The sequence below is a fragment of the Notamacropus eugenii genome, chromosome 5 (assembly GCF_028372415.1).
Source record: "Notamacropus eugenii isolate mMacEug1 chromosome 5, mMacEug1.pri_v2, whole genome shotgun sequence".
In the NCBI taxonomy this organism is placed as follows: Eukaryota; Metazoa; Chordata; class Mammalia; order Diprotodontia; family Macropodidae; genus Notamacropus; species Notamacropus eugenii.
This window is the reverse complement of record NC_092876.1, coordinates 274,816,972-274,829,098: the sequence shown is the minus strand read 5'-3', so window position 1 is coordinate 274,829,098 and position 12,127 is coordinate 274,816,972. Positions and strand designations below refer to the sequence as shown.

Here is a 12,127-nt window from a genome sequence, read left to right as displayed (position 1 = left end):
GGGTACCAAGGTGAAATGGCTTGCTCACACATCTAGTGTGGAACAGACATAAACACAAGTCTTCATGACTCAGAGTTGTTCCCTATCCCCTGTGCTACACTGCCTCTCCTACCCTATGTTTGTCTTTGTTATCATTACTTGTCTTCTCTCCAGCTATCAAAATGTCTTCATTTCTTTTGGTCATTCTTCTCTCCGTAGACCTCATATACCAGTCAGCAAATTAGTGATTTCTGAGTCCTATGACACATACATCAGTAGAAGTTTTCAAGTCACGAAAGAAATCATAAGTGAATGTAAAAGCAAAGGTAAGTAATGTTCCCTTTTACTCCATCTTGAATCCAGCAGTGATTCTCCAGCATGGTTGACTTGTTTCTCTTGTTTCTTCTGAGACTGTCTTAGCTATCAAATGGTTAACAAGAAAGAGAAATATTCCCCTAATCTTTTGCCTAGACCTTCATGTTAAATTTGTAATGTCCTCTGAGTACCCTGGATACTGTTGAGGGGACTGCATTGAAGCACTGCATGGAGCCTTGCTGTATATGTTACTCTATGTAACATGAAATATAGTATTAAATGAAGCAATACCAGATACTGTAACATTGTTGCAGATAACGTGGAATATAGTATCAGATGGTGCCATGATGGATACTGTAACATATCACCCTATATAACTTGAAATAGAATATTAGAGGCAACCATAATGGATGTAGTACCATCACTGTATATAACATGAAATACACAATTAGATGGCACCATTCTGAATATTATAACATTACCTTGTGTAACATGAAGTACAATAGTAGATGGTACCATGCTGGATATTTTCTGAAGGCACTCATTTTTAGAAGTAGCAAACTATATCATGCCAGCTTTGCCTGTTAGATGATCACATGGCATGCTGGATAGTATTAGTCTATTCATGGCATTTATTGTTTCAGCCTATTAAAGCTGCGCTTGATTGCAGAGCTATTGGATTGCTGCTTGAAGTTTTGATTCTTTTATTTTTTTTCTTTTGGCACACATCCTCTGTATATAGAATTATAGCCATTCTATTTCCATTGTAAAGCAAACTACCTATTTCCAAATTATTGTTTGAATTTTAAAATAGTTAGGATGGCCAAATTATTGTAAAACATTCCCACGTGTCATTTTCACATTGTTCATTTTACCACTGCCTAGCCTTAGTGCATGCACGCATGATAACTTCATATTAGTCAGAAACTTCTGAGGGCTCAGGACTGAGTAAAAGGGGAAAAAAACATCTATGAATCATTTTTTTTGGTCCAGGCCTGTCATTCATTGATGTAAGGAATTCCTGGTATGAAAGCTATCGCCACCAATGCAAATCAGCCACTTTTCTGTGATGGATAATCTTAGAAAGTTTTCTGGGACACTGAGAGATTAAGTAACTTGCCCAGGGTCACACAGCTGCCATTATGTGTTGGAGGTAGAACTTGAACCCAGGTCTTCCTGACTAGCAGGCTAGTTTTTTTATCTGATGTGTCTAACTGTCTATAACACAAATCCTATGTCACAAAATAGAACCTGAGTATATAAGAGAGGTACAAAGGATCATAGATTTCGAGGTGGAAGGGACCCCAAAGACCATCAAGCCAAACCCCTTTATATGACAGATGAGAGAACTAAGACTCAGAGAATCTAAAGTGATTTGCCCTTAATCACATGACTAGCAAGTGTCTGAGGCAAGATTAGAACCCAGACCTTTCTGACACCAAGTCTAGTACTCTAACCATTGTACTACCCTCCAAGTTCCAAGGAAAGAAAAAGCTCATTTTCAGCTGAGGCAGAGGAGAGAGGAATCAGGGAAAAATTTCATTGAGGAGGTAACATCTGACCTGAATCTTAAAGGATGGATATAATTTTGAAAGAGATGTTTATGGAACAGTGAGTGGCAGAGTTTGGTGGAATAGAATATATAACAGAGAAAATGTAAGATACTGTAAGGGTGGGCTGCCATTTTGCATGTCACCTTTGTGGAGTCTCCCAGATCCATTTTCACATGCTCTACTTTTTCATTCCTAGGAAATAACATCTTGATAGTGGCCCATGCATCTTCCCTGGAAGCATGTACATGTCAGCTTCAAGGACTTTCACCCCAGAACTCCAAGGATTTTGTGCAGATGGTCCGAAAGGTAATTCACACTACCGCTTAAACTAGTTTAAGTGATATGTAGTATCTGATGGTTTCATTACGTTTTAGTAACTGACTGGAAGGTCTTTATGTCAGTTCAGGGAGTCAGTCAGTCAGTCTTTCCTTAAGCATATTTTTTTATCAAGGTCCTCCTCTGTATGAGACATTGTGCTACAAATGTTGGGTGTTGGGACTACAAAGATGTAAATAATACTGCCCCTGCCCTCTTGAAACTTACAGTCTAAAGGGAAGAATAAAAAACCACATAATGCTTCTTAACTAAAATACAAAGCAGAAAATATCTCCTGTGAAATGGTACAGAGATTAAGTGCTATAATAGTTCAGAGGAGGGAAAGCTCACTTGTGGTGAATGTAATTAGAGAAGACTTCAAGGAGAAGGTGTATCCCTTGTACTATGCCTTGAAAAATGTGTAAGAAGACTGTCTTTTTAAAAAAATATTAATGAAAATCTGACTTCTCTCCCTCACACCTTCCCCCTTCCCCACTGAAAAAGAAAAAACAAAACCATTATAAGCATGTATGTTCAAGCAAAACAAATTCTCACACTGGACACATCTACATAAAAATGTATTTCAATCCACATCTTAAGTGATAGAAAGATTTTCAGCAGGTAGAAGGAAGTAGGGAATGTGGAATAATGTGGAACATAACTTCTTATAGTTTCTCCTATTCTTTAAAAATTTATGACTCTTGACAGAAACCTCACTTTGGAAGCATCATCACAAAATTAGAAAGACCACCCATTTTTAAAGATTAACACTGAACAGTCACAGAGTCAGGCACTCCTCGTGACAGGTAATTTCATTAGGATTAGGTTGCTTAGATCAAAAATTTAATATAGAGTAGCATTTCCTAAACTTTTCTGCACAATTGTGTTGGATCACATGATTGAGAAATTCTGTAAGGAACTCCATTGATGGATGTATTTTCCCCAATAGATTATATATTATGTAATTGACTCATATAGGATTTATTGGTATTGTTAATAATTATAATTCATAAATAATAATGATAGCTATTAAGTATGTGGGGGGCTACTAGGTGATGCAGTGGATATAGTGCTAGGCCTGGAGTCAGAAAGACCTGCTTTCAAGTATATCCTCAGATACTTACTAGCTATGTGACCTTGGACAAGTCACTTAACCTTGTTTGCCTCAGTTTCCTCATCTGTAAAATGAGCCCTAGAAGGAAATGGCAAACCATTCCAGTGTCTTTGCCAAGAAAACCTTAAATGGAGTCATAAAGAGTCAGACATGACTGAAAAATGACTAAACAACAGTTATGTAGCACTTCAAAGTTTCCAAAGCACTTTACAAATATTTTATCCTCATAACATCCCTGAGAGGTAAGTGTTATTTACAAATGGGAAAATTCATGCATGTATCAAAAATTATTAGCTAATCATGTGGTCAGCTGGAAGGAGCTCCAGCGCAACCAGTCCATTTCAATGGCAACATTTCAGTATTAAAATTGATTTCCTCAGTTTTGCTCGAAAATAATAACAGTCCCCCTTTAATCCCATTCAAGCGTGTATGGATTCTATTAATTTATTTCAAATCCCAAAGGCTTCTGTTGCCAAATTAGTTTGGTAGAGCCTGGTTTTGAAACTGCCCTGTCCTACCATTCTTTCATATCCCATATAGTTACTTACAGACCAAACTTTCCAATTTTCCTTCTAGCTGAGCATGGCACCAGGCTGAAAGGAATAGCTAATATACTTTATCAGTAGTGTCAAACCCAAATAGAAAGAGGGTCACTAAATCATGTGTAGAGTTCCCTGGGGACAACATATTGCCTTAGAAAACCTCATTAACAACCTCTGTTCTATTATATTTTTATTGATTTTGGTAAATATTTCTCAATTATATTTTAATCTGCTTCAAGCATTAGCGTGGACCACATGTTTATGATAGGGGACAGAATCAGGATTTAAAATAGTTTTAACAGTGGAATGTTAGCCTGAAATCAACAAGATAGAATCCAGCAAGGATACACATAAAGTCCTGTATTTCGGTTAAAGTAATCAATTATGTAAATATAACTTGGGAAAGGCCTGACCTGTTTGCAGTTCATGTGAAAGAGATCTGAGGGCTTTAAATTACTGCAGGCTCAATATGAGTTAATAATATATTGCAGCTGCTTAAAAAATAATAAGGCAGCCTTAGAATAGGTAATGGTCTCCCTGTACTTTGTGCTAATCAGATCAGTTTGGAATAGTGTCAGCTCTGGGCATCAAAATGACCTCTCACTAACTAAATCTGTTCAGCGATACGATCTCAGCCATCTCTGCTTAGCTTAGCCACTCTCTGTCTCCTCCAGATGACTGCATTCTGATCCCAGTTCTAGTGAACCTTTTGCATTTGGGCCTCCTCTTTCCCCTGCCCACAGCCAATAAGGCAGCACACCCTGTGTCTTATTCCTGGCCCGATAAAGAACAAACACAACAGAGAACCCTGGTGTGGCTCTTCTTTCTCATCCTCCATCTCTTTTCCCCTACTAAGGGTAGGCATAAGTCCCTTCAAAACCCATGGGAACTCTAGACCTGAGGATTCTTAACTCATGCCTGCTTGCACACATTCCAGCCCATGAAATCTTTGTCCTTTGGTCCTCCAGAATCTCTATGATCTTGTGAGAATTTTCCAAGGTTGCTGCAAACCCAGGGTACACATTTAGTTGAAATACAAACACTTGTTAATTGAGGGGAACTTCTGGTGAGTCCTTTTGTAATGCAGTGTTCCCTTAAGGATGTTGTGATAAAAAATAGGAAACCTAGAGGAACACGAGTGATTGCTGTAATTTCAGATTTTTGTCTAGAATTTCCTTAAAGTGGAATACATCTTGACATGTGAATTACTCCTGAGCTTTATTTAGGCAAGCTGCCTAAATTTACTAATGGCTGTTTAAAAGCTAATAAGGTGATTGTCTATAATACTCTAATGGATCTGTGAACTCTTCAGTATGAGTTGTATCTCCACTGATGAAGATGGCTAATCAAGATTGTGGATATAAAAGTTGTGGTAGGGTGAAAAATGTCTGAGGTAAAGACAAGTTTTATCTGGATGAAATGGTTTAGCTCATCCCAGGTATGGTGCAATTTGGAGGATGGAGCAAGCCACCTCAACAGGTGAAATTCAGAAGAGTTGGACCACTTCGCAGCTCCATCAGCGGTGCATCAGAATGCCCATCTTCCCATAATCCACCCCCAAACATTGACTAATATCCATCTTTTTTTTCGTATCTGCAGGTTCATATGCTAAGAACTAAAACTTAGAGTTGTTTTCATTTATTTTTCTCTTATTAGTAGTGATTTAAGTCAGGGCCATTTTTCATGTGGTCATTCATAGTCTGTAATACTCCTTTTGAAAAAAATGTTCATATTCTTATCTATTGAGGAATGACTTTAGACATTATAAATTTGCATCAGTTTCCTACATATTTCAGATATTAAACTTACTGGTGATATTTGATGCACATATTTTCACCACTGTACCATTTCTCTGATTCTGTCTTCATTGATTTTATTTACACAAAAGCTTCTTAAGTTTACATATTTTTACATCAGTGGAAGTTGTTTGTTATCTTTTATGCTGTCACCTATTCTTTGTTGGGCTAAAAGTACTGTCACTCTCTCTAGCTGTAGTTGTGGAAGATACTTGATTTCATTCTTTTCTAATTTTTGTGTGTGTGACCTTTTATATTCAGGTCACATATCCATTTTGAATTTATTGGGGGTAAATATAAGATATTGATCTAAATTAATTTTTGCTACTTTTCCATTTTATTAGCAGTTCTTGTCAAAGAGGGAGTCCTTCCCCTACTATTCTATGTCCTTGCTTTTATCAAGCACCATATTCCTAATTTTTATTTCTTGACTGTCTATACAGTTTAATCTATTTTCTTTTTAAAACCAGTGCCAAATAGTTCTAATGACTTCTGAGTTCTTTTTAAATATAATACAAAGTGTGAGCATACTGTGACCCCTTTATTTATATTTGTATTCATTATTTCCCTTGAGATTCTAGACGTCTGGTAGTTCCAAATGAATTTCATATTCTTTTGCCTAGTTCTAAAAACTATCCTCTCTGTAAGTGATAAAGCACTAAATCTGCAAATTAACTGAGGCATTTTTGTTTTATTGTTGTGGGTTAACCATGAACAATGAATATATCTCCAGTTATTTAAATCTCCCCTTTTTGCCAAACCTCTATAATTATGGCATATAATTTTGCAAAACCTCTGTAATGTGGAAGAAAGACCTTGCTGGAGGAAAGCTTTAAGGCTTAATTTTTCTCTATCAAGTCAAATGCTCTTTAAAAATACATATAGTCAACAGACAATTAGTACAGTGGGATTTTGTATTTTCCACATCTTTGTCAACTATATGACTATAAAGATGTGATTGCTTTAGAATAATATTTGTGAAAACTTTTCATTTCTCATATCTTTATCAAGACGGTTTCAATAGAAATGTAGATTCATATAAAAATGTGCATATATGAAAAGGTAGCATATAGATTAGTAGCTACTGATATTATTTCTTTTACCTTTTGGGTAGAATAATCTTAGGGCTTTGTTTCATTTGGTTTGGGTTTTTTTAATCTTTGGTATCTTCTGCTCTTTCTAATATCCAGAAAATTTATCCTTCAATGCTATCAAGACTTACGACATACATTCTTTGTATGTACTTGGTCTAATTCAGGGGTGGGGAACCTGCAGCTTCGGGTCCTTGGGTTTAGCCTTTTGACTAAGTCCAGATTTTACAGAATAAATTGTTCTGTGAAGTTTGGATTTAGTCAAAGGGCCACATTTGAGGACCTAGAGGCCACATGTGGCCTTGAGGCTGCAGCTTCCCCACCTCTGGTCTAATCTATGTGCTTGCCCCATCTTTATTGCCATATCCACTAGGAGTATGATGTCAGATTCCAAATATGGCAACTGTACTGTCCTTGACGATAAAAAAGAGTTTGTTATAAATATCCTCATGGATCATTTTCATTTGTCATCTGTTTGCTGTCCTTTCAGTTTCATTATATGTCCTTTCAGTGTAGCTTTGTTTAGTTGGGCCTCTTACCAACTTTTCTTTAAATTTCTTTTCCAGTTGCCTTCTTCTTATTTGCTGAGGCTATATGGCAGAGAATCTTCTGCCATCCTCCTTCATGAGATTTAACAAATGAGTTTACATTCTAGACTGAAATTACCTTTGGATGCTAGAGCTTGACAAGGAGAGCAAGTGTTTGCTAACTAAGACAGTCTTTATATTCTTTTGGTATCCTCATGTCAGCTAATTTACATCATGTAAACTTCTCTAAGAAATGGTTACCCAGTTGATATGGATGTCTTTTCCTTTATCAAGTTCCCATTTTTCAGCGTCAACACCTTGTTTAAGTAGGTCAAGTTGGAGCCGTTTCAATTGTACATTTCAATCTTTTTCTCATTTTTATTCTTCTAGTTTTTTTTGTCAATTTTTATCTTAACCAGAAGTCACTAGTCTGACAGTGTACAAATAGTTGGTCCAGGAAGGGTTCTAATATTAATAACAAATAGTTTGTCTATTAAAATACAATCAACCTCATTTCTTTATATTGTTTAGTGCTTGACACATCTAGTACCTCCTGATTTTTTTTCCTTTAAAAAAGAAGGTATTGGTATTATGTCCCTGAGTCTTTGGTCTCTTCAATTTCTTACTCCAAAACCATATTTTTCCAACATAATTTTGTCATTCTCCCCAAGTGTCAAAGTGTATATTGCTTTAGAGAGTTGTCTAAGATCATATGTGTAGGACTGTCATCCTCATGCTCTACAGCTGATGTTCATAGATAAGTCACAATCATTTTTGTGATAGACATTTTGAAAATACTTTTAAGCACTACAACAGGAAATGACTAAATGTTGCATGAAATATTTCATGTTGCCTTTTGAATGGATAATAAAGCCAACTCAGCCAATGCCTTCATTTGCCTCTCTAAGAAGAACCTGTGAGTCATCTTTCCATCTAGCCAGTACTCCTGCTTATCTTCTGATTTCATTGATATAAAGAAATGAAGTTCAGTTCTTTTATTATGATGTCCATTTAGGATTGAATAAGGATCTCATATCTGACATTTAAGGGTACCAATAATTTGTATATATATATATATTTATATAATTTGTATATATATATATATTTATATTTATACATATTATGTACACACATATACATATGTATACACACATAATGTCTGTCTGCCTGTCTGTCTATCCATCCATCCATCCATCCATCCATCCATCCATCCATCCATCCATCCGTCTATATCAGCTAGTGGTGCAGTGGATAAAGCACCAGGCCTAGAGTCAGAAAAACTTAAGTTCAAACCTCAGGCACTGATTAGCAGTACAACCATAGGCAAATCACTTAACCTTGTTTGCCTCTATTTCCTCATCTGTAAAATGAGCTGGAGAAGGAAAGAGTAAAACCACTCTAGTATCTTTGCCAAGAAAACTGGGGTCGTGAAGAAATGGACCTGAAAACAACATACATACACACATGTTCATATTTATACATATGTATATATACGCACATATTTACTTAGTTAATTTAGAAACTGAATGACTCCCAAAACCCTTAGTTGCATTTGCTGCCCTTCTGCTCTTGTCACTACAGAAGTAGAAGGGGACTGCACGGACCCCAGAGCATTCTCTCTATATTTCTCTTGGTTTCATGGGTTACCAAGGAAACTAACTATAGCTGTCTTCTAAAATTTATTTTATATAAATACAATTATAATTATATATGTATGTGTGTACATATGTGTGTATGTGTATACATACACATACATATATTCACACATATGTACACATATGGGTATATTTAAAGGAAATAAGCCCAAGATAGAGTAACTTCAGGCAGCCCTGGAAGGGGACCTAGGGTCAAAATATATTTGACTTGTTTGTTGTTGATTTATTAGAGTCTGTCCACCTTATTAAAGTCTGTGTTTCCTGTAAGATTTTACTCTTTATCTGTTATTTGTTTTATTTACTTGGTTTTGTTTTTGGTCATTAAGTTAATAATTTTAAAAACTGAGTTCATGGCATTAAATCTATTTTATCTTTTCCCTCTCTTTTCCATTGTTAACTACAGATTCCATATCTGGGATTTTGTTCATGTGAAGAATTAGGAGAAACAGGAGTATGGCAACTGACTGATCCACCCATCCTCCCCCTCACACACGGACCAACCGGAGGCTTTAACTGGAGAGAGACATTGCTTCAAGAGTAGACAGCAGCGATTAAGAACAGAAACAGGCCCTTGACAGGCTTCGGAGAAGTCTCTTTTTTGTGTTTCATAACAGCAGAGAAAACACATACCATTTATTCCACTCTATTTCCTTTCATGCAGCTTCATGCTAGAAATTGTACATGACACTGTGTAGATAGATGCAGGAAAGCTCTTGATTAGAGGTAAGAGTTCACTGTCCCTTGGCCTTCACCTGACTTTAAGCTCAGCAGTGTGGGCTGTTGAGATTTGCCTTCCTGAATCCAGGTACCTGCTACAACAGACTTTTTTCCCCCTATGTTTGGAACCATGGACTGAGGGACCTCCCACACCTCTGGGAGAAGTCAAGCTGTTTCTTAGGATAATTGCAAGCCAAAAGGACAAACACAAAATCCAGCTGAGGTGACCTTTGGAATGGGATTTTTATTTATTTCCATTTGCCTAGTATGTAAAGCTAAGAAATATATTTGAGGTGGTTAGAGGAACACACCACCTGTAAAAACTGTGCTAGAGTCTACCTGGATGGCCCCCCTAATTAGGCCAGTCTTAACACACTTTCCTAGGTACTCCACTTTAGAAATATGGGACTTAGCCAGATGTTGCCACAGTCTTGCATTTTGTGCTGTGCTCCACCCCCAACCATTGTCTGGCCAAGGGGACTCTCATTCTCCAGGCACTTTCAGATCCTCAGGAAGAAGGGGAGCTAGAAGTAAGCTAGGACTTGATATTAAGCCAAATGTCAAAAGAAGATTTTGGCTTCATATAAAGTGACTTGGAATTACTCGTTTTGTAGCCTAATTTCTTAATCATAGTGTTTTATTTGGCTTTGTCTAGAATAATAGAACTTGTTTAGGATGTTGAGCTTTCAAAGGAGTGTACAGTAGGTACATCAGTTAAGTCAGCAAGAAGCTCGTCTTGTGCAATATGTACTTCTTTATTAACCATGCCAGTAAGTCAGTTATTTGTACATGTACAATCTATGTAATACATATTCCAACATTCATAAATACATTTATTATACAAGAGATGTATGAAAAGTCAGGGAACTAACTTAAAATGATGACAGTCAGGGCTGCACTGATATTTGTGCCGTCTCATTTTTGTGTGTGTGTTCTTAAATTATAATTTAAAATATATAGGGCTGTATGAAAAGATACGGGGGAATCATGTCCTGGGATTTCCCTTCTTTCCTGATTACTGCATACTTTCAAGGGAGTTTTATTTAAAAGAAAAAATAAATGACAATCAAACCAAATGTCAATGTCTATTTAATTGTGTGAATAGCTTATTGTTGACTGATATGAGTTTTCAAAATTGAGTCTGAGCTGTACAGAGAGTGTAGGAATTTAAGAGGTGGTAGGAGGTAACATTAAAATGAATCTAGGTATGTCATTAAGTGGAATAGGATCCCAAAACCCTGATGCATAGAGTAGAGGTCATATAATAATAGATCTGTGACCCTAATAAGTTTAATGGTGCCTAAAAAAGAAAGGGAAAAGGTATACTAGATAAACATTTTAATCAACAAATAGCCTCCTTTGATGTTTTATAAAGCATTCAGGATTGTAGATTTAGGTCTGGACAGAGGTTAAGTGACTCACCTAAGGTCACAAAGGTAGTTTGGAGCCAAGTCTGGATTTGAACCAGGTTCTCTGCTTCCAAACTCAGCACCCTTTCCATTAGGTCATCCTGCCTCCCCTGCAGCAGGAAAAATTGGGAGGACAAGATTTCTGAGTTTTATATTTTCAGTGAAAAATCAACTTCTAGTCATCTGTAAATACTGATATAGACTGTCAACATAGAAATTGCCTACCCAGTTGCTAATGCAACTGGATAATAAATGTACTAAAAATCAGAGCATTCTTGGGGGACTTAGGGGTGTAGGGAATGGACCCACTTAAGATTGTAAGCAGAAATCACATCACAGCTAATATCCTGCTACTACTGTTTATTTGTTACTGGTGTTCTGGAGTCAATAAACTCATTTTTTTTTAGACTAATATCTGTGTGAACTGTATGGCATTGTAAAAACAAATCCGTGAATTTATAGTCTCCAAAACAAAACTAGAAACTTTTTCTTACAAAATAGTGTGCCTTGGACAATATCTATATGTATAAAATTGATAGACACGTCTGATATCACAGGTTGTCTTTTCTGTTGATGTAAGCTTGACAGTCAAGGTAGGCAGTATCAAACTGATGAGTTTGGATATGCTTTATGTTATTTTAATCGTATATTAAAAGCTGTTTTTAGATAAGGCCTACCAAGGCAGTGGAGATTTGAAATAAATATGTAGATTGAAGACTTTAATGAAGAGGAAAAAAAGGTTTATTTAGAGGAGAGGGGGGTCAGAATTCTCCAAGGGGCTGATCTCCATAGCCTAAATTTACTAGGTGCTAATAATTCTTTTTTACTTGCCTGTGTAAAAATAACCTCAACTTGCTTTGGGGGATCATTTTGATTCTCCAAGGTAAAAGAGAGCAAAAAAGTTAACTCATCATATATCCAACTATTAGAATCTGAATTAATATTTTAAACCAAGGCGCAGGATGATTTTTTTCCTAGAAGCTTATTAAAAACCAGCCAAATTAGAAAAGTTAAATGAGATAAAGTCATCATGCATAGCAGTGTGTGTGCATATACAATATATGTGTATATGCATATATGTAGATACATGTATTGTATATATAATATACACACA

At 36.3% G+C, this 12,127-nt stretch overlaps 1 protein-coding gene across 2 annotated transcripts in view; it reads left to right on the top strand.

The window, feature by feature from the left end:
• UBASH3B (ubiquitin associated and SH3 domain containing B) overlaps positions 1–10,680 on the top strand; it is a 164,447-nt gene extending 153,767 nt beyond the window's left edge. For both annotated transcript variants that reach the window (XM_072612916.1, XM_072612915.1), the window contains exons 12-14: positions 199–305; positions 2,044–2,153; positions 9,291–10,680. In XM_072612916.1, coding sequence (XP_072469017.1) covers positions 199–305; positions 2,044–2,153; positions 9,291–9,428 — 355 coding nt within the window. In that variant the 3' untranslated portion in view covers positions 9,429–10,680. The remainder of the gene's footprint in view (positions 1–198; positions 306–2,043; positions 2,154–9,290) is intronic.
• Positions 10,681–12,127: the final 1,447 nt, after the last annotated feature.